Raw genomic sequence first — 23,752 nt, 5'->3', positions numbered from 1 at the left:
TTAAAATTATATAATATATTTTAAAAATTATATAGAAAACATATGTAAAAGATAAATTCTATTTCAAGTTTTCTATTCCACATAATTAAGAAATAAAATCATACCAAAACGGTAACTAAATTAGAGTATGGGTTTCCCATATCGAAAATGAATAAAATAAAAGAGTGAGTATTAGCGATCAGTTATGATGTTGAGTGGATTAGTTATTTTGATATGTAAAATAATTTAATTATTTATATAAATTTATATTAAAATAAATTAGTACATATTTCTTTCGAATTCAACATAATATCAAAACCTAATTTGAATTATGATTTATACTAATTAATTATTAAATAATAATTATATAATTACACTCTTAAAAATGAATGCTAATAAAAGTATAAATATAAGTGTAATTTAATCTCTTATATAAATTCACATTAAAATAATTAATATATAATTTACTCAATTCTCACTTTCAATTTAACAGTATGATTTAATACTTCTACTCTCAATTTTTCAATTAGATTTTGCAATTCGGGTAAAAAAAAAAAATTAAAAGACAAAAAAGTGGCAGAGCCATAGTTTACAAGAAATATGTAGCTATGCACAAATGAAACAATCAAATGAATGAAATAATAAGAAATATGTAGCTATGCACAAATGAAACAATCAAATGAATGAAATAATAAGAATGCAGAAGGAGAATTACAGAAAGACATCCCTATCTCCATTCAACTAGCAGGAAGCCATATACATAAAATGAACACAGATCTTTGAGCAATAACCTCCTAATAATGGGAACAGTTCCAGTTGAAAATTTATAATTTGATCTTTAAATTTTACCGTATATCATAATCTTTAAATTTTAAAAAATTAATTATTTATTTCATGAGTTTTATATCATATACACTTTAATCCTTAATTTTTTAAAATTAATTATTTAATTCGTAAATTTTATATTATATCACACTTCAATTTTTATAATTTTAATATATAAAATAATTTAATATTTCTATAAAAAATAAAATTATTATAAATATTAAAATTATAAAAATTAAATTATTCCATATATAAAAATTAAACTTCCCACCATTGAAACAACTGAGATCCCACCATTATAAATTATTCTTCTCAAACAAAAAAACTGAGATCCCACCATTGAAAAATAAACTGCTCAAGGTTTAGAGAAGAAAGAAACATATCCACGTATTTAAACACTAAATAAGGCCACACAAGTATTGTTTTGTCATGAAAAAAACGTCATGGAATGAGACCAAGTCTTCCTTGAAGCATAACATACAGAAAGGTAGCTAGCAACAGATATTAGAAAGTACAAGTAGAACCAATTGCAGAGATAAAGAGCAGTTACAATCAATGGAGGTACAACAAGGAATATTGATAAATATATTTACATTGAAACACGGAAGAACAGAACCAAAAGGGATAGATTATCTGAAAAAATAAATATGGCTCCAAAAACCATGAAAAGTGAGAAGAATTTATTTGCCCCTTTTTCTTGAATTTGTGAAATGTGAATTGAAGACATCATTAATGGCATATAGCATATAAGATCATGACACAATCTGGCTGCAAATTACCTGTTCCAGGATTGCCATATGAGGAGGTCTTCTCACACCTACCTTTAGCCCAAGTGCTCTGCGCCTCTCATCCAAAAGCATCCCCTTTGCCCATTTTCTTAGTTGAACCTTCAGCTCATTTAACCCCACTATTCTAGATAATGCATTTTCAAGTTCTTCCATCTTAGCTTTTGTTTCACTACATGCTTCCAGTGCTCTTTTCTTTCTCTGCTCTTCAAGATGACATTGTAATAGTTCACGCAACTTTGCACTTCCTGGACCGCTTGAGAGATGATTCATAGGAGCCATGCCCTCTTGCAAATATAACGTTGCACAAACCATCACCATTCCATAACATATAAAAGTAAAAACAGAATGGAATAAGCTAAACAATGGCAATCTAATATATATTGTCCTCAGCACTGCAATCGGCACTATACCCAATTAATGTCTTGACAGTTGAGCAGTCTTCTGATCCGATTGAGTACCAAACAGCAAGGTGCAATGGTGTCATCCCATTCTGCATGAATAATAACAAAAAATTAAAACAACTTAAATTAGAAGAAGAGCACCTCCACACTTCCTGTTCCGATTTTGAACCAACTAAAAATTAGATTAAAAAAAGGCCAAGAAAAAAGCACATTTGCTTTGGCTTCAACAAAAGCACCATGGGCAAGAAGTATTCGTGCAGCGTCATTACACCCATTCTTTGCTGCCATGTGTAACGGAGTTTCTCCATACTGCAAAATTCAGCAATATTAGCACTCAGGTCTAAATCAGATTGGTCTATTAAGAGAAGCTTATATAAAACTTGAATACAAATCTAAAATACTTGATGCACAATTTTCTCAAGACTTGAGAGAAGTGAAATATAATGCGCATATTCTGCTTTACCATATTCTTGGCTTCCAATTCAAGTTTGTCCTCTCCTCTCCAATCAAGTAGGAATTTGATTATCTCAGCCCTGTTTTTACCAGCAGAAACATGAAGTGAAGTTTGTGCCATTTGCATTTAAAGCAAAAGAAATTTAACAATAAATGGAAAAGAAATAACTCAACAGACAGATGCATGCTCTCTCTTAACTCTAATCATACGTTCTCAAGTTTTGTACTGAAAAAGGTCACAGTATGACATAACATTTTACGACAGAAGCTCTAATTAAAATAATGTCTCCATTCTCATGTCCCCGCTCCCATTTTATACGCATACCAACTAAAACTACTAGATTGGACTTACTTGTCTGGTTATGAATGGTTACTTCCTATATCTTTAACAAACACAAACCCAAGTTAAAGATGTGTGAAGGATGGTTGGCTTTGTAGCTCTCTCTCTTATATATGATAGGTGGTATCCATGAGGACCACAAAGGCTGAAAGTAAAGTTTAATGTCCCATAATTCCTTTGTACTAAGACAATGGACCCATCCTCTTTAACTTTCTTCTCCTTTTTCAAAGCCAAGATGAGGCAATGAATACAAGAAAGGCTTTTTCCTTTCCTTCTACTCATAAGCACAATGATGCCACAAAATTGTGGATTATTTTCAATTTGCTTGTCTAAAGCATCACAAATATAATATGAATCATAAACATAAGATTCAACCATTACCTTAATAATGGATCTTGAACAAATAAATTCTGACAGATCTAGAAAGCGTACCTGATGCGGAGTTTAATTGGATCATGCTAATAATTGAGAGAAACCATTTTAATTCAATAAACTAATTTCTCCCTCTTGACCCTTCTTGATTCACACACAAAAGTTTAGTGACCAAAGACTTTCTTGAGATGACCTTAATATCTCTGACTTTATGAAAGAGAATGTGCGTGACCTTATATATAGAGAGAGAACCAGCTTATATATATATATATATATATATATATATATATATATATATATATCCAAGACTTAATCTGGTATATCCATCAAGTATCCTTATAAAATTAGAATTAGGATTTACCTTAATCAAAGTAATCCTTGTATAATTATTGATTTTGGCCTATATGGTAATATTAATTACCAGACAAAATCTTACATTCTCCCACTTTGCACAATAATTAAGTGATATAAACTTTAATAACATAAACATTAGGCGAGCATAGAATAAACAAATTCTTTCCATAATGTATTTCATAATCACCTTCCTATAATAAATTACAAAGTGTGGGTTATGGTGATTGTACATTGTTTAATCACATACTTCCTTCCATATACCACTACACCAACAACTTACTATAGTAGGAACATAATAGATATATGTATACCACAACATGGTCCACAATAATGTTTTGAAAAGACTTTTCCTGTTATCATTTACTCAAAATATTATGTGTACACAATTATGAGAAAACAGAAAATCCATTAATATATGTCAAAAAACACATCAATGAGCTCAAAGTGTTAAAGACAATACATCATTAATTAATACAACCAAGACTCATTCTAAGCATATGTTCTTTAAACGTCTTAGGCTATAAACCTGTAGTCAACGGATTTGCAATCATGAGATCAGTATTAATACGCTCAATAGATACTCTTCGTTTTTGAACTTTCTCCTTAACGGCAAAATACTTTAATTCCATATGTTTGGCACATCTGAAATATTTGTCGTTCTTGGAAAAAAATACTGCTGCTTAATTATCACAATAAATTCTCAACGGCTTACTAATGATGCCAACTACCCCAAGTCCTGAGATAAAATTCCGCATCCAAAATGCATGAATTGTGGCTTCAAAACATGCCACAAGTTCTACTTCCATAGTGGATGAAGCAATAATAGACTGTTTGACACTTTTCCATGATACTGCCCCTTCAGCTAATAGGAACAGGTAGCCAAAAGTAGACTTTCTACTTGCAACACATCCAACAAAATCTGAACCTGAGTATCCAACCACTTCTAAATGATTAGATCTCCTATAAGTGAGCATGTGATCCTTAGTTCCTTGCATGTATCGCAAAACTTTCTTTGCAGCTTTCCAGTGATGGATTCCAAGATTGCTTTGATGTTTACTAAGCATTCCAACAGCAAAGCTAATGTCGGGTCTTGTGCAGGTTTGAGCATATATCAAACTGCCCACAACTGAAGCATAAGGAATTAATTCCATTTCTTTACGTTCCACATCATTCTTTGGACATTAATTGAGACTAAATTTATCCCCTTTTTATATAGGAACAATTCTTGCTGAACATTTATGCATATTAAATCTCTCTAGAATTCTATCAATATAGGCTTTCTGAGATAATCCTAACAGTCCTTGTGATCTATTACAAAATATTTCTATTCCAACCATAAAGGATGTCTCTCCCATATCTTTCATTTCAAAATTCATTGAGAGAAAATCTTTAGTCTCACATAATATGCTCAAATCATTTGCAGTAAGCAAGATATCATCAACATATAAAATTAAGAAAATAAACTTACTCCTCCTGATCTTTTGATATGTACATTGATCAACGACATTTTCCTTAAAATCAATAGACTTTATGGTATCATTGAACTTAATATACCATTGATGGGAAGCTTGCTTAAGTCCGTATATTGATTTCTTAAGTTTACACACCATATAGCCTTTTCCTTTAACTGAGAAACCTTCATGTTGGTCCATATAAACATCCTCTTTAAGTTCTCCATTTAGAAATGATATTTTCACATCTATTTTGTGCAACTCTAAGTCATAATGAGCCACCAATGTCATGATAATTCTTAATGAGTTTTTCTTTAAGATTGGTGAAAATGTTTCTTTATAGTCAACACCATCCTTCTTAGTATAACCCTTGACAACAAATCTTACTTTATATTGTTCGATTTTGCCATTCGAGTCGTGCTTGATCTTAAAGACCCATTTACACCCAACTCGTTCAGATCCTTGAGGCAATTCGACTAGATCCCATACTTTGTTTTGCTCCATAGAGATACTTTGTTTTGTTTCATAGATTTTAACTCATTTTTCATAGCATCTAACCACTTATCATACTCATTACTTTCTATAGCTTGTGAAAAAGAAACTGGATCTTTATTAATTCCTATGTTAAAATCTGACTCTTGCAAGTAAACCACGTAATCATTAGCAATTGCAGATCTCCTTTCTCTTTGAGATCTTTTTAATGGCATTTCTTGTGGTTCGCCTTCATTAGCTCTTTGTGGGTTAGCTTCTTCAGGATGTGTTTCATCATTATGTTGTGTAGCATTGTTAGGTCCTTCAACAACTGCTGGAATAACATGTGGAGTAGGAGTAGATATTGGAACAATAATAGGCACATGAAAATTAACTTTATTTTCTTGTATATCCACATCCTGTCTCTCAACACTCCCACTAACTTTACCATTTTGAAGGAATCTTACATTACCAGTTTCCATAATTCTTGGACTATGATTTGGAACATAAAATTTATATCCTTTAGATTTCTTTGGATAACCAATAAAGTGTCCACTTATCGTTCGAGAATCTAATTTCTTTTCATGTGGATTATAAATTTTTGCTTCCGCTCGGCAACCCCAAACATGTAGGTGCCTTAAATTAGGTTTCCTTTCAGTCCACAATTCATAAGGTGTTTTTGAGACTGCCTCACTAAGAACCCTATTTAATAAGTATATAGCAGTTTTAAGTGCATACATCCGCAAAGATATAGATAAAGAAGAGTTACTCATCATACTCCCAACCTAATCCATTAAAGTCCGATTTCGCCTTTCCGCCACTCCATTTTGTTGAGGAGTTCCTGGCATAGTATATTGTGCACATAGGCCATGACTTTCTAAGAACTTTGCAAATGAACCAGGACATTGTCCCATTTTAGTGTATTTTTCATAGTATTCACCATCTCTATCTGACCTTACTATTTTCACTTTTCTATTTAATTGCCTCTCAACCTCATTTATGTATACTTCAAGTGCATTTATTGGTTGAGATTTTTCATTAAGTAAATAAATATGTCAATATCGTGAAAAATCATCAATAAAGGTAATAAAGTACTTTTCTCCACCAAAAGATAGAATATCAAAAGACCCACATATATCAATGTGTATAATTTTAAGAAACTGACTGCTTCTTGTGGCTCATTTCTTACTGTGTTTGGTTTGCTTTCCCTTAATGCAATCTACACATATATCAATATCAATAAAATCTAGACTCGGTAGAATCTGATTCTTTACCAACCGCTTATGCCACAAAAAAGCAGAATCTTCATTTAGTCTACTATGCTTAATCCCAATATTGCTATAAGTGACAAGCAAGGATTCAGCAAAATTATCATTAAGTTTCAGCCTATATAAACCATCAATAAGAATTCTAGAGTCAATAATAGAATTATTATTATTATTATTATTATTATTAAATAAACTGTAACATCTATGTCCAAACTTAACATTAAACCCAGATTCATCAAATTTTGAAATAAAAATAACATTCCCAGAAACTGAAGGTACATAGAGAGTTTGTAAAAGATCTAAGTGATAACCATTGTCCAAGATCAAATGGTAAGTCTCTATACCTTCAATTGGGGCCTTCATTCGGTTTCCCATAAATAGAAAGTCTTTAGTTGGGTTTGTGGTTTGGATCATAAGAAATCCCTGTATCAAGTTGGATACATGAGTAGTAGCACCGGAATCAAGCCACCAAGTATTATTAGGAACTTCAATTAAGTTTGATTCAAAACGTACATAAGCATAAGGATTACCTTTCTTTTCGAACTATGTTTTACGTTTCAGGCAATCTTCTTTTTAATAGTGTCCTACTTCCTTACAGAAGCAATACTTATCTATCATTTGTTCCCTTTTTTTCAATTTGAGAAGCATTTGAAGATCCTTTTTTTTTCTTCTTAAACTTTTTGGCCTTTGGTTTAAGTCCCATAGTTGTTAAAGGCATGCCTGAGGCGCACCCAAGGCATCAGGCGATGGAGGCTCAGCTGCCTGCTCCTTAAAACTGTCCAGGCGGGTGACACTGAGAAGGCGTTGCCTAGGCTCAAGGCGCACCAGGCTCAAGGCGCATTCCAGGCACGCCTCAGCAGTCCCAGGCGCCCTATTTAATGAAGGGGACATTTATAGCAGCCCCACTCCACCCCGACAGCAGAAGTAAAAAAGAAAAAGGTGAAAAGAAGAAGACAAGAAGAAGAAGAAGAAGATTCTAGAAACTTAGCTGATCTCTGCATTCAAGTTTGTTATTCTTGACTTCCTCTTCCATTTCTTGTTCCTTTCTTCTTTTCTTCCTTTCTTTCTCATCATCGGCTTCTTCTCCATCTTCTTTTCTTCCTTCTTGGTGGTTCTCAAGCCATGGCTGCTGCTTTCTTTATTCTTCCTTTCTTTATTTTTGCTGGTTTACAAGCCATGGCTGTTGCGAGCATGCTTTTTTCTTGTCAATTTTTCCCCCATTATGCTGCTGAAATTTTCAGTGATTTAGGGTTTCACCTATGCTATATCTGCTGCTTTTTCTTTGCTCTTCTTTTCTTCATTTTTGCTGGTTTTCAAGCCATAGCTGCTGCTAGCATGCTCTTTTCTTTTCAATTTTCCCTCTGTTATACTGCTGAAATTTTCGATGATTTAGATTTCACTCATGCTGCATCTACTGTGTTTTTTTTTTTGTTGAGTTGATTTTTTTTATTTGATGACACCAGCTGCTTTATGCTTTTTGCTGACACAAGTTGCTAGTTGATGACACCAGTTGCTTGTCTGCTTTCTTTTTGCAGTTATTTTTCAATTCTCTGTTCAACATTGGGCTATTTGTTGATTGCCTCTCACATGCAACCCACTAACCCTTAATTTCTTATATCTTAAATTATAGTAAAGAGCAAAAAGACAAGTGAAAATTAACATAAATATATAAAATGACAATAAATAAATTATTTACTATAAAATACAGCACAGCAGTAATGAATGGGTGTTTGTTGCAAGTTGCAACATGAGTAATATATTGATAATTAAGTTATTAACATATTGATAATTAACATGTTTTTTGCTGTAATAACATAAATAAATAAAATAGTTTAATGGGTGTTTGTTGAATGTTTTTTATTGAATATTTCAAATATTATTTATTATAATTTTTACTTCTTGAATACAAATATTATTTGAAATGACAATTGAGTGGGTGTTTGTGACTTGTATGTGAGTGATAAATTGCTTTGCTAAACTTGTTATGCTATTGATATAGGGAGTTGATATTTCTTGTTCGGTTGTAAAAGATAGACACTGAAACATCTTCTATTGCCATTGAAGATAAAAGTGGCAATAATAGAAAAGATCCTGCTTGGAAGCATGTGCATTTATTAAAGCCACCAAATACCAATGATCTCGTTTATAACTTTTGTAATAAGGTTACAAATGGAGGGATTTACCGAGCTAAGCAACACTTGGCTGGGGGATATCGCAATGTCACCATGTGTAAAAGGTATCCAGCACATGTACGTGAAGAAATACAAGACTATATGCTAAAAAAGGTTGTAGCAAAGGACTTTGATAAAACTTCTTTTCCTGATTTTGAAGATGTTGAGAGGATGGGTGATGATAAAGACGAAGATGAAATTGGTGCAAACATAGAAGTCCCACAGCAAAGAAGTAATAAAATTGCAAATATAAGAAAGAAGTCAAAGACAAAGGGTCTTATTGATGTATTTTTTGCTCAAAATGCAGAAAGGGCAGTGAAAGATAGGAAGAATGCAAAGTTGAAGCAAACCACCATAAATGAGGCATGTAAAAAGGAATTGCAAAAAAAGGCATGTAGGGATATAGCTCGATGGATGTATGATGCAGCAATTCCTTTCAATGCTGCCAATTATCCAAGTTTTCAAGTGATGTTAGAGTTTGTTGGACAATTTGGTATTGGTTTGAAGGCACCAAGTTTCCATGAATTGCGGGTTCCCTTGTTGAATAAAGAAGTTACTGATGTGAAGAGTGAATTGAAGTCCTATGAAGAAGAATGGGCAAAGTATGGTTGTTCTATAATGGCAGATGGTTGGACAGATAAAAAGCAAAGGACTTTAATTAATTTCTTAGTGAATTCTCTAAAGGGAATAGCTTTCCTTGAGTCTATGGATGCTTCAGAGTATTCAAAGACTGGTGAGAAGATGTTTGAGCTGCTTGATAGAATTGTAGAGCGTGTTGGGGAGGATAATGTGGTTCAAGTAGTGACAGATAATGCTAGCAATTGTGTGCTTACAGGTAATTTTAAGTTTTAATTTTTATTAAATTATTTAAATTTCATTTTAATTAACAATTGTAGTAATAAAAACTTCTCATATTCGTTTTGTTTTTAAGAAAGTTGTTACAAGTCAAGCATCCACACTTGTACTGGACTCCTTGTGCTGCCCATTGCTTAGATTTGATTTTAGAAGACATTGGGAAAATGCCAAAATTTTATAACACAATTAAAAGGGCAGTGACAATGAATGGCTACATTTATGTTCGTCCAGGTGTGGTGAACATATTACGGCACTTCACCGGTGAAAGAGAACTTATTAGGCCTACTGTCACAAGATTTGCAACTGCTTTTCTCACCCTTCAATGCATACATAAGCACAAGACCAATTTGTAAAAGATGTTTACTTCAGAGAAATGGACCACAAGTAAGTGGGCAAAAGTGCAAGCTGGTAAGAAAATGACTAGTATTGTGATGATGCCTAGTTTTTGGAGTACTATGGTGTACATTTTAAAGATATTTGGTCCATTAGTCCGTGTGCTTGGATTAGTTGATGGTGAGAAAAGGCCTGCAATGGGATATATTTATGAGGCTATGGATAGGGCTAAAGAAGCGATTGCAAAGTCATTTGGTAAAAAGGAAGAAAAATACAAGGCGGTGTTTGAGATCATTGATAAACGATGGGAAAGCCAACTCCACCAACCTTTGCATGCAGCTGGACATTATTTGAATCCTGAATTTTTTTATTCAAATACTCAGATTGCTACAGATGAAGAGGTTATGACTGGTTTACATACAGTTCTACAAAGGTTGATTCCAAACCAACAAGAGCAAGACAAAATCATGAAACAACTACTTTTGTATCAAAATAGTGCTGGCATATTTGGGATGTCTGTGACAATTAGGAATCGAATAGCAATATCTCCAGGTAACATAATTTTAATCATAAGCATTTAATCTTATCTTGCAATTTTTTTTAATCATGAATAATATGCGTTATTTTATTAATAACTGAATGGTGGAATGCTTACGGAGCTTCAACTCCAGATTTGAGAAATTTTGCAATAAAAGTGTTTAGCCTCACTTGTAGTGCATCTGACTGTGAGTGTAATTGGAGTATCTTTGAGCATGTAAGTAACAAAACATGTCTCTTTACAATTATACTTTTAATTTATTCTTTCTTAAAAATTACTTATTAAAATTGTTGTATTTTACAGATTCATAGTAAAAAAAGAAATAGGCTAGCTCAGCAAAGATTGAATGATTTGGTATTTGTGAAGTATAATCAGGCATTAAGGCGCCGATATGATGCATGTCACCGCATTGACCCCATTTCATTGAAAGACATAGATGATAGTAATGAATGGTTGATGGGTCAAATGGAAGAAGAGTTAGAAAATAATGAACTTGTGTTTGAGGATGACAATTTGACTTAGAATGCGGTTGCTGAAGCTATTGGAGTTGAAGAGGATGCCTACAATACTAAATCCGGGAGAGAAAAAAAATATAGCATCTGCAGTTGCTTCAAGATCTATGTCAAAGCATAAAGGAAAGCCACCATTTAGAGCTGATACTCCTTTACTTAGAGAAGAGACATCTTTTGAAGAAGATGAAGATATTGATTTTGAAGAAGATGAGTATGAAGAGGACGAAGCTGAAGAGGAAGATAAGGAAGATCTTAACGCTAATTTTGATATAGATTGAAGTGTAGTGAACTAGTTATTTTGTAATTAGTAATTAGTACTTTAGTTTTGATTACTAATGCTACACTTGAAATAGATTAAGAACTAAGTAGTTAACTAGTTATTTTGTATTTAGTAATTGGTACTTGACTTTAGTTTTGATTACTAATGCTACTCTTCATATAGATTGAAGAGTAGTTAACTAGTTATTTTGTAACTAGTTAACTACTTTCTTTCTTTGATTTTGATTACTAGTATGACTAGTATCTATCATGTTAATATGTTAAGATTGTGACACTTTATATTAGTTTCTTAAAATAAGGTAGTTCATTTTTATTCTATTTGGATTGCAAAATTATCATTACCTTATGTTTATTACTTATTATTATGTTTAGTTTTATGCTAGTTGAAATTTGATAGAATATTTGAAGTAGCGGAAGCATGAAAAACATAAGTTTAGATCATTGAATTCAAAAATTTTTCATCTAGGGTAACATGCATCATGCAAGATTCATTTTTATCTATTTGATTTCAATGATAAATAGCATATTAAAACTCTTTTAATATATTTTTGGATCTATATTTGCCATTTAAGATTTTAGAATTAACAGATTAATTCATTAAAACCCTAGATTAGATCAAGAACAAGTGCACTAACCTTTTTGATGCACTGCAGTGTGTTTGGCACCTTTGGGACGCGCCTAGGACACCAGATGTTGCCCCTCTAGCTTGTCCATACCAAGATCACCAATGGCAGCCCTTTGAATAGCTTCTAAAGCTTTTCCAATCAATTAGAAAATCAATTTTTGTCTTTTGAGAGATTACAGATGTAAACAGGACACTAGAAATAATTTCTAGTATTTTTAATTCAAGAGATTGTTAGCAAATCTCTTTGAATTGATGAGAGATTAAGAAGATGAGAGGGAGAGTAAGGCAAGGGTGGCGGCACCTTTGGATGAATGAGCAGATTGTATTTTATTATTTCATCATTTCCCTTATATAGCTAGGTCACCACTTAAAACCCTTGCCACATGTCACCTTCTGATTGGGTCTAGGTTTAATTGACCCAATCACATTGTGCCAAGTGTCAAACCTATATTTAATCTTGACTTTAATCATCTTACATAATTAAAAGACATATGACAAGCTTATGTGTAGTGCAATGTGTCACTATCTTATGGTGCCACATGTCACCCTGTGAAATGACCAAAATACCCTTGTGTCTTAATTTTGAGTTCTCAACCCAAAATAATTATTTTTCTTCTTCTAATCAATTTATATCAAATATAAATTAATTAATTAATCTCTATTAATTAATTTCTCATTAATTAATTTCATATTTAAACACTTGAAATATAAATTTAACTTATACTATACATCAAATAACCTAGATTTGGTTTCAAGCCATGTTAGGGACTTTGCAATCTAATTGCAAACCAAACCTATTTAATTAATCAATTAAACTCTTTAATTAATTAATTAATTAATTAATTAAATCATATTTAATTTGGTGATTACTTGTGTATGTGTGTGACTTACTAGGCTCATCACTAATTGGCAATGAGACATGATATCAACTCTTAATATCATCAGAACTCTTTCTTACCATAAATGATTTCTCTAAATCATTTTATGCACCTTATAGACCATGATTAACACCTAGCATAGCATGCCATGGCTACCCAATTAGTAATAAGGTTTACCTTAAATGAACCTATAATCATATATTACCATGCACTAGAATCTCTCTGTTACAAAATCCCAATTTGAGCTGAAGTCATGGTTTATGTCAAACCCCATTTGCTATGAATATTATGTTCTCTTTCAATTTCAGTTCTTGATTAAAAGATTTTCTCATCAGAAACTCTTTTCTAATTAAATCTATCTATCCTAGCCAGGAACTTAAAACATCAAAAACAATTAAATGAACATATGATTTTATCCCCATCTTAATCAACACCTACCTCCATATATAACTAGTAGGAGCCAACACATGCCTATATACCCATACACAGTACAAGTATGAAAGCAGTATCAAACTCAAATCACCTATATACAAGATAACTATGCTATCTTAGGTCTAAAGCTTATATGCACTAATATGATTTATGACAATACATTGACAAGAGTAAACTCTATGTGCTTGTCATAAATGTCACTGGTTCGGCCTACTTATCATGTATAAGTGTCTATCATGTTTGTTATGTGGCATGAGACTCACCATTCTATCTTATTTACATCTCATATAAATAACTTGAGAACAAACATGATTACAATCTTTCTGGATAATTCATATCCTTATTGTGAAGTATCCTCGATTGTAAACCTATTTATGATACTTTGTGCTAGAAATATTATCACTCATATTCTTAACAACATAAAAATAGAATTTCTAACAAAATATCAATGGACCTTTTCTATTACACATAAATATATTATGTAAACGGAAAAGTGAAATATATCTTTTATTAATAAAACATGTACAAGATACATATTAAATGATATGCTCTAGGGCATACTACTAACAATATTTATATTTTTTTCAATTTTTTTTTAATTTTTGCGCCTCTCTTTGCTCAGGCGCGCGCCTTGCGCCTAGGCTCCAGGACCCTTGGCACCTTGGACCTTTAATAACTATGTTAAGTCCTTTACCAATTCCTTGACCCATAATATTGACAGAATAAGTCCCTTGATTCTTCAGTCTCGTTTCCTCCTAAACTACCTTACTGGCCAATTCATTAACATTTCACTTATCATTAATAGTATTGTAACTGATTTGAAATGCCCCATATTCTGGAGGTAATGAGTTCAGAATGAACTGCACCAAGAATGAATCATCCACCGCCATCCCTAAGGTCTTTAGCCTTGTTGCAATATCACTCATCTCTATAATGTGCTCATGCATACTCTTTGACCCATTATACTTCATGGTCGTGAGTTGTGCCATTAGAGTACTAGCGAGTGACTTGTCTGCAGAACGAAACCGTTCTTCCACAAAATTAAGGTATTCTATTCCATTTTTAGTTTGTGGAATTGTTGTCATAATGTTATTGACAATAGTCATTCGCAGAAACATACGGCTTGATCTATTTGACCATTCCTATTGCTTATGGTACAACTTCTCTTCTTCACTGCTTGTATCTACAATGGTAGTTGGTTTGTCTTTCAATAATGCTAAGTCAAGTTCAAATACACCTAAATGAAACTTGACTTGCTCACACCATTAAGAGAAGTTTAGCCCATTGAATACAATAACAGATAAAACTTGCAAATGAAGAGTAAAAGGTGTAAAATATTATATACATATTCAAATTAAAATAGATTCAGACAATTCAAACAATTAGAGTATACTACAGTTCTCCTTTGGGTAGATACTATAATATACTTTCCTAAATTAAATGCCTTTCAATTTGATTGGACAATAATTAACTTACATCAAATATACATATTGTCTTTGGACATCCAATATATATTTGATAAAATATTATTGTTCTTATAATTCTCATTATCATAAAATAATTGATTTAGCTTTGGGTAAAATCCGTAAGTTATGACTAGTGGGTATCAATTAATCCATTTTTCATTATAGGCATTTATTAGTATGGATAATTGATAATTTTTATATGCATGTAAAAATCATTCATAGTTTAGCCACTTTGGTGACTAACAAACTATTAATTTTATTTTATTTTAGTTTGACCACTTTGGTGACTAACAAACTAAAACAAATATCATAAGACATGCATATAAATTATGCATCTTAATAAACTTAATATTTGTTCATTTATTATGTTTAATTATAAATCTTAATTAGATTGGGTAGAAAACATTTTTTTTTTATCACTTTCCTTGCTTTCGGGAGAACATGTTCCTAAAAGAATTATTCTTTCCAACACGTTTTATTCATCATGTTGAACTTTCATGGCCTAATTAAATTTGGACTAAAACTTCAATTTAGCAATTAATTAATTAATTAATTTTAAGCATCTTTCATTACAAACATATTTTTACGTAGTTTGAAATTCATGGCCAAAACAACTAAGCCACTTTGATATATAATTTTTTTTTATCTCTTTTAATTTCTTTATTTTGAGAAAACACGATCTCAAACTTAAATCTCTTTATAACACGATTTTTCATCATGTTAATAATTCTCATGCCCAAATCTTAATTGGGTCAAATTTTAATAATAATATTATTATAATTATTTTAATCATTTACATTAATCATAAAACTTTCACGATCTACACTTTAATTCTACCCATATCTAATAACAAGTAAGAACTTCAACATTATGTTCATCATCATAAATTTAATGGAGAAATTTAATTATTTAAAACCTAAGACTCTGATAACATATGTAAAATTCTTAATAGATCATAACAATTATAAATATAATGTGAATCATAATCATAAGATTCAATCATCACCCTAATAATGAATCTTGAATAAATAAATTCTAACAGATCTAGAAAGCGTACCTGATGCGGAATTTAATTGAGTATGCTAATAATTGAGAGAGACCTTTTAATTCAATAAATTGATTTCTCTCTTTTGACCCTTCTTGATTCACACACAAAAATTTAGTGATAAAAAACTTCATTGAAATGATCATAATATTTCTGACTTTATGAAAGAGAATGTGCATAACTTATATAAAGAGAGAATCGGCTTATATATATATCCAAGACTTAATATGATAACTTCATCAAGTATCCTTATGAAATTAGAATTAGAATTTCCCTTCATCAAAATAATCTTTGTACAATTAAAATTTATATTAATTAAAATAAATATTAATTAATATTAAATCACATTAAAATAATTAATTTTAATCTATATAATAATATTAATCACGGAACAAAAATCTTAGGATATCTCCTTGCATTTCTACAAAATATTCTCCCCCCTTCCATCCCTTATTAACTATCCTTGTCGCAATCCATCTACGATGAAGGACATAAGCTTATCCTGAATATACCAAAGTCCAGATTTTCCATAACCCAAGTAATATGAAATAAAAACCAACATTAAAAGAGAGCCTCTACTCGCTAATTCTCTCTTTCGTTGAAGTCTAAATCCAACTGCATTATATCTCAAAGAATAATAATTCACCATCGTATTTCATTTTCAATGTCAGAGAAGAACTAAAGGAGGAAAAAAAAAAAGAAGCAAACCAATCAATAATTGGCAAGAAATTGTTGGGCAAGCACAATCAAACAATGAAGAAATTTGAGAAATGGATCCAAATTCATCGACGACAGAAGCCAAATTTACAGAAAATCAACAACAAAACAAAGCAAAGGAAAAAAAAGAATGAATTGCTGGAAAATGTAATATAAGATTTGAAAAGAGAATAGGATCTTATTGTACAACAGGATTTCTTTCATTGAGAAGAGAAGGATTAGCTCGCAGCAGCTTCTGAAAGGAAAGAAGATCTCCAGAGTGAGCCAAGGCATGAATGGTGAGGGGTCTGGAAGATCTAGAGCGTTGATCCTGATGAGGCTGAGGCACCTCCATTATTGGTTCCTGGTGCTGGTGGTTTCTTCTCTCCCGCAGAAGTAGAGAGAGGAAGGGAGGGACCGCCTTATTTTTTCCTGCAAAATCTTACACTACGTTGCCAGGCTGTTGCTCTGTCCAATTTATTTCCTTTATGATAATCATATATCTAAATTTTTTTTTTTTTTTAAGAAATAGGATAAATTTTGTTGTCATTTTATATTCTAGCTCAAATTTTCCTTCTTTTTATTAAATGGATAAAATGAAATAGATTGTGCGCTATATTATTTGCTCAAATTTTCCTTCATTTTCCAACTAATATATTTAAAAAATTATTTTTCTTTAAGAGTAATTTCACTGATGCAACTTGTCTCTGCCTTCTGGATGAATTTAGCAAATGAGCTGTTGTCTCAAATGGTACTTCTACGACACTTGGATCGTAAACTGGCACCATCACAGGCTTAGCCGGCCAGCCGGCCATCTGGAGGGTCTGGGTTTAAAGCCCAATTACTAGAGCAGGACAAGGAAGTGAAAGCCAGTCAAAAAATTACAACAAATTCAAAGAGCAAAAGGCCAGAGATGGGCGATAATGCAAAATTCTGGATTGCCTATCCCAAGTGCCTACTTGGTAGGCCTAAACAAATGAGAACAAAAGCAACTAATTAACACTGGAAGACCATTGAGATCATGGAAATGAGAGTTTTTAAGAAAGTTTCTATGACTTTGACATTAACATGTATATCCAAATTTCAGAGTATGGTGCTTCTTTGCCACTTCTAAGTGCAATAAACCAAGTCTTGGCACTTAATACACTCAACTTCTTAATTAAAAGCAATAAACTTTGTAGTTTGCCATTTAGGATTTTGATTAATTATTCTGCTAAGGCAACAACAATGCGTGCAAGGGTTGGCCTAATAAGCCTAAAACCTGAAACATGACACAATAACACAGACCCACAAAGCCACGTGTCCACAAGAAAACAGAAGATGAGGTTGCTGTAACGTGTGGCCATCACAGTTCTCCCCCACTAGCTTAGATCGAGATCACCAATTCAACGAATCTCTACCCTCTCTGTCTCTGTCTCTCTCTCTCTCTCTCTCTCTCTCAGATATTTTATTCATTTTCCTCAAGTCCTTAAATAAGAAACGTGGTATCAAAGAAAAACATAAACCCACTGTTGCCTCACCCCAAAAAAATTGGAACACTGTATGTGAAGTGCCCGTCTAGTTTTCACTCATGGCTGCTGCAATAACTAAACTTCACATATACCCACAAGGCATAGATCAGTTTTCTTTCGGGGAACAACCGAGAAATGGATTACTTAGGCAAGGTTTTTTATGGTCAGGTTCTGGTGGGGTACATAGGGGACGTCATGGTTTGTACGTGCAGAAGTGCAGGTCTTTTAGGTCTGAGGATAAAGGAGAAGTGGAAGAGAAACAGAACATAAGTGAGAAAAATTGTAAGGTGGTGAAGGAAAACGAGGACAAGTTGAAGAAGGGAGGTGGGCTCTGGAGTACTTTGAAAGATGCTGTTTCTGGGTTTGGAAGGTCGGATTCACAATCAAATGAGGAGCATACGAAGGCAGTAGCTAAATTGGAGGAGGTTCTCTCATTGGTGAGTTGTAAAATAGGTTAATTTTGTAGATTGTAAAAATTTCAGGAATATGCAGGTAACTCATTTCTATTTTGTGTTCATCAAATTTTAATAGTTTATGTGTTCAACTGAACTCTAGTATTTGCAGTTGATAGAATTTAAGATTGAATTTTTAATTTTGATAATGTTCCTGTCACTTTGTTGGAATTCAGTAGAATAATTATTTATATTGTAAGCGTTTTTAAATTCATTTTGGTAACAAATAACAAAAGCTTTGGCTTTCTAACAATTTTTATTTTCTCATTGAACAAAACTATGCTTAGCATAACTAATAAAAATGAAAGAGAAACCGTAAAACTCAAATTCCATTATTTTTCTTCATATGCAGCAAGATTCATTGATGCTATCTTTACTAAAAGTTTGTAGTTGGATAATATATTCTTCATTATAATTTGGCAAATGCAAGTTCAATTAAAACCTTTCTTTCATTATCCAGATTGCTATCCAAATAGGAAGATATATTGTCACTATGATGAGCACTGGTGTGATACTTGCAGTTGGTTTTCACTTGTCAGGTGAGAAAATATGCATGCTTTTACAATGAGGATAATGTGCATTAACCTGAATTCGTTGTGTTAGATTAATGTGGAATTCTAATGTTCTTTAAATTTTGGTGAAGGTGGAGACAGTCAAATGAATACACTGATTTGGTATAGCTGGCTTGGAGGAATTATTATTGGAACTATGGTAGGTGCTAACATGGTTTTAGATGAACATTGTCGAGCTGGTCCGCGCAATGTTGTTGTGACTGGAAGGTACTGCCTCCCTCTCCATCTGCAGGCTTCATGCAGTAGTTAGTTTTTCCATATCAAACTACATGTAATCCCACTACTTTTGCAATTTAAAAGGTGATGGGGGCTCCTGTAAGAACTGCATATCCCTTTGATGCATAAACAAATACATCTCAGTGTTTCTTTATCTGATTTGTTATTTTTGGGAACTTGGACATATTAATGCTTCACTTGAAATTATTCTGTGTGAGGTAGTATAATTAAAAATTTGACGTACAAATCCTGCTTAGGGATTGGGAAAATTTATGCGAGTATGTTCTTGCGCATGTTTAAACTGTCTTGTTTAGCACAAGGGGACTCGGAAAGGCACTTGCTCGAGAATTTCTTCTGTCTGGCGATCGTGTGGTTATTGCTTCACGCAGGTTGCATACAAAATCATGATATTTGTTGTTTATGGATATATAGCATTCTATCTTTATGATATCTGTACTCACAACTCCTCATCCTTGACTGGAACTTTGCGAAGGCAGTCCTGAGTCTGTAGATATGACAGTCAAAGAGCTTGAAGAGAACCTCACGGAGGGAATGGTCACCACCAGTGGTTCATCTAGGACAAATCTAACACATGCAAAAGTGGTTGGCATATCTTGTGATGTTTGTGAACCTTCTGATGTGCAGAAATTGGCAAATTTTGCTATCAATGAGTTTGGATCCATTGATATATGGGTAAGGGATTCAGTATTGTCTGTTGAAGTTTCTAACTTGCATTTTAGGAATTGTTTTAGCAACACTTGCTGCACACACAAATAGTCTTGGGCTTAATACGAGCAGTAAAACCCTGAAGTATCGGTTGTAAGATTGGGGTAGGTCTCAGCTATGAAGCAACCTATGATATTATGATGCATTTCACGCCTAACATGATGTTATGATTTTGGTTTTACTCTATTAAACTAAACTTGTCCCTGTCTCTTAATTACTTGCAAGGACTCCTGTATATTCCTGGTTAGTGTGAAAACATATATGAGATCACTATAGTCTTCTGATATAGTGATTTTTGTTTCTCAACATGGAACAGATAAATAATGCTGGCACAAATAAAGGATTTAGACCCTTGCTGCAGTTTACTGATGAAGATATTAAGCAGGTACCTGAGATATAATCCTAATTAATATTTGATAAGTTGATTTCCTTGTATGCTTTAGATGAATGGAAAGTCCCCTTAATAATATGTTAAACATGGGGACCTAACATTAATGATTGCCTAATGATTCTTAAAGTAGTGCTCGTTATTTAAATAAGCCTGATTTAATCTATTAATACATCACATGAGTGTATCTGATCTCTTTGTGTGTGTGTGTGTGTGTGTGGTTGGAATAATGAGGATTGCATGTGCATGAACTTTCAGAAAGTATAAGTAAGGATTCTCTGCTGTGCAGTTGATACATGTGGTTCATTTACAATTTAACTTTGATAAGCTTGTTCTACTGGTTTCATGGTAGATTGTTTCAACAAATTTGGTTGGATCTATTCTCTGCACTCGAGAAGCAATGCGTGTCATGGTAAACCAACCGAAGGGGGGGCACATTTTTAATATGGATGGTGCTGGTTCTGGGGGATCTAGTACCCCTCTTACAGCTGTGTAAGTTGTAATTTCTATTAAAGTGATAGCCTGCATCCTCATAGGCAGAGTCTGTTTTCACCCTTACTTACAAAAAATTGCTCTTCAATAATCTATGGCATTTGTGATGCTCGGAATTCCTGGTTGTTGTTAATAATTCTAGCTGTGTTTGTCTTTTCAATCTTGTAGCTATGGATCAACAAAGTGTGGTCTTAGGCAACTCCAATCATCACTTCTGAAGGAGTGTAGGCGATCTAAAGTTGGAGTACATACAGCATCTCCAGGCATGGTCCTTACAGATTTGCTATTGAGGTACAGTGGTTGCATCCCTTATTTATCCATCACTACTGTCTACTAGCATGCTATTCTAGAAATTCATTACCTTATAAGGTTGTGGCAGCCTTTTTATGGTGGCTATTGCCATGGTTTACTCAAGAATACTTGTGGCTAATGCTATAATTATTCAGCTTGAACCTATACTGATTTCGAAGCCTCATAGTTAATGAATTGGCTTAAAGCATCAGCATGCATCAAATTAAATTTGGCTTAAAGCTCAATTTCATCCCTATATGTATTGGAGAAGTTCAATTTAGCTCATTTTCAACTTTTATCTAAATTAGTCTAGAAGTTTAATTTAAGCTCAATTTAGTTTAAAATTCAAGAAAATCAAGAACTGAACTTGTTGATTTTTGCACTGAAATCAAGAAATTTAGCTCTAAAATCAAGAAATTGAACTTCTTGATTTTTTTTTTATTTAAATCAATAAATCAAGAAATTTAGCCCAGTAATTTTAATTTTTGGGCTAAATTGAGGTTATTTGAAATTTTTGAGCTAATTTGGAAGAAAAATTGTAAATGGGCTAAATTGAACTTACCCACATTAAGTACAGGGGGAATTGAACATTTTGTCAATTAAATTTCCATTGCTAATCATTTAATTTCTCAGGAGATTCTTTACTGTTTAAATTTTGCTTACATTCAATGATTTCTGTGGCTGCTGCTCTTTCTTTTGCAGTGGATCAACTCTAAAAAATAAACAAATGTTTAACATCATTTGTGAGCTTCCAGAAACAGTTGCTAGAACTTTAGTTCCACGGATGCGGGTTGTGAAGGGTTCAGGGAAGGCCATCAATTACTTGACCCCTCCTAGGATATTACTTGCTTTGGTCACTGCATGGTTGCGGCGAGGTCGCTGGTTTGATGCCCAGGTAATCTTGATATCCTAAAGGAATTTACAGATATCTGCAAGTGGTTAGCAGCATTCCAGGTAGGCAAGGAAAAATGCTTTAACTCTAACTACATTAATTGAATGGACAACTTGACTCTTGAATAATTCCTTGTCTATCAAAACTGGTGAGGTAAACAATTCAACCTGTAGTTCAGAATGAACTTCTTATCCCTAGTTACGAAACCCCGCTGAAAACTGGTGTGGTCTGCAGATTTAGCTACTGAACAACTTAGCATTTTTGACGCACCATAGCCTCAACTTACTTATGTCTCTAGCTGAACTTGGGGTAAAAGTTGGATTTCCAATTCATAACTGTCTAGTTATTAAGATTCTTCATTATGAAATTAGAGTTTTCATGGATTGAAGCACCTCTTTTCTTGAAAGAGAAATGCCTTTGTGTTTGTATGTCTCTGAAGAATTTTGGTCATGCACAAATCTTGGAGTCATTTTCTCCTGCTAGTAAGTTAATGCTGCTTTTCTTCAAGAATTTATTCCTGTTTATTGTGCAGGGAAGGGCATTATATGCGGCTGAGGCAGACCGACTTCGTAACTGGGCTGAAAACCGAGCTCGGTTTTCCTTCACAGATGCAATGGAAATGTACACTGAAAATACTTGGGTATCTGTGTTTTCACTCTCCGTTGTTTGTGCCTTCATAATCCTTTCGAGCACGGGCAGCACTTTTCCTGGCACCTGAGTGCTCCTGGACGACTGCAACGCGACTCATTCAGAACGTATCATGTCTATATTGTTGTTGAAGGAGCCTACTGAACTGTATGCAACTCAAAGGAAATACCTCCAAAAAGAGTTGGTGTATGGTTTTCTTCCCATGCAAACTCTGGAGCGGTACTTAACCATTCATAATCGCTCAGCTGTTTTAGATGATGAGCCCATTTTGATTTTCAGTATCATACGAGTCAGGGTTTGTAGGGTCTGCATACCTGCAAGAAACAGAGCATATATTTCATTTATCAGTGCAGCATTCTCTGCTAAGCAGTATTTCTTTTTTAATGCAAGCATTCTCAGCTGAGGTGCTTGTAAATTCAATATCTATAGAAATTGTAATGAATTGAATTCAATGTTTTGTGTACAAGCATTCTTCTGCGATCAGAAGTGCAGAACACTCACTGCTACAATGGCTTGATCCTCAAATGCTATTTGGGCCTTAATTTATATGGATTTTATTATTTAACATATGAAAAATCAGCATGAATCAACGGTCCAGATTTATTCATTGTATTTTCAATAGCATACCATGATTAGAAGTTGTTTTTTTATTTCATTATTTGAACAAATTTATAATTTAATTTATTTTTTAATTAAATCTTATTAAACTATTTAATAATAATTATTAACAAATTAGAAAATATTTTATAAAAAATAAAATTAGAGTAAAAACTCCCACGATCATCATCCGCGGATCATGCCGTCGTAGGACCAAAGTCTCCTGATTTCCCCTGATTTAGCCAAATGGCACTATCTAAGCCTGTCACCAGTCTCCAGACCCCTGCGGAATTTGATTCTTTGTCGGCCACAGCCTAGGCATCATCAGCGCAATAAATTATGTAGACTGACTGGCCTAAATTCTTCAATTTTATATCTTTTTAGGACAGAAAAAGAAAAAAAAAATAACAGAAAAGAGAATAAAAAATAATTATT

General features: G+C 33.1%; 1 protein-coding gene across 1 annotated transcript; it reads left to right on the top strand.

The window, feature by feature from the left end:
* The first annotated feature begins 17,971 nt into the window (after positions 1 to 17,971).
* On the top strand, positions 17,972 to 23,327 carry LOC110649840 (probable chlorophyll(ide) b reductase NYC1, chloroplastic). The gene is made up of 10 exons (XM_021804564.2): positions 17,972 to 18,480; positions 18,956 to 19,034; positions 19,139 to 19,274; positions 19,598 to 19,672; positions 19,781 to 19,976; positions 20,326 to 20,394; positions 20,750 to 20,889; positions 21,058 to 21,180; positions 21,883 to 22,075; positions 22,605 to 23,327. The coding sequence occupies exons 1-10, from the start codon at positions 18,103 to 18,105 to the stop codon at positions 22,788 to 22,790; spliced, it is 1,575 nt and encodes a 524-aa protein (XP_021660256.2). The 5' UTR covers positions 17,972 to 18,102; the 3' UTR covers positions 22,791 to 23,327.
* The last annotated feature ends 425 nt before the right edge of the window (positions 23,328 to 23,752 follow it).

Source organism: Hevea brasiliensis, chromosome 4, assembly GCF_030052815.1.
Source record: "Hevea brasiliensis isolate MT/VB/25A 57/8 chromosome 4, ASM3005281v1, whole genome shotgun sequence".
NCBI classification, from domain to species: Eukaryota; Viridiplantae; Streptophyta; class Magnoliopsida; order Malpighiales; family Euphorbiaceae; genus Hevea; species Hevea brasiliensis.
Note: the sequence above shows the minus strand (reverse complement) of the source record. Positions and strands in the feature narration are given on the sequence as shown.

What these genes read in the sequence shown, in the direction of transcription:
- LOC110649840 (XM_021804564.2), top strand. Translation starts at nt 18,103, where the DNA reads ATGGCTGCTGCAATAACTAAACTTCACATATACCCACAAGGCATAGAT. An exon ending in TGGAGGAGGTTCTCTCATTG is followed by an intron (nt 18,481 to 18,955) that starts GTGAGTTGTAAA and finishes TTCATTATCCAG; the next exon opens with ATTGCTATCCAAATAGGAAG. An exon ending in GTCGCTGGTTTGATGCCCAG is followed by an intron (nt 22,076 to 22,604) that starts GTAATCTTGATA and finishes TTTATTGTGCAG; the next exon opens with GGAAGGGCATTATATGCGGC.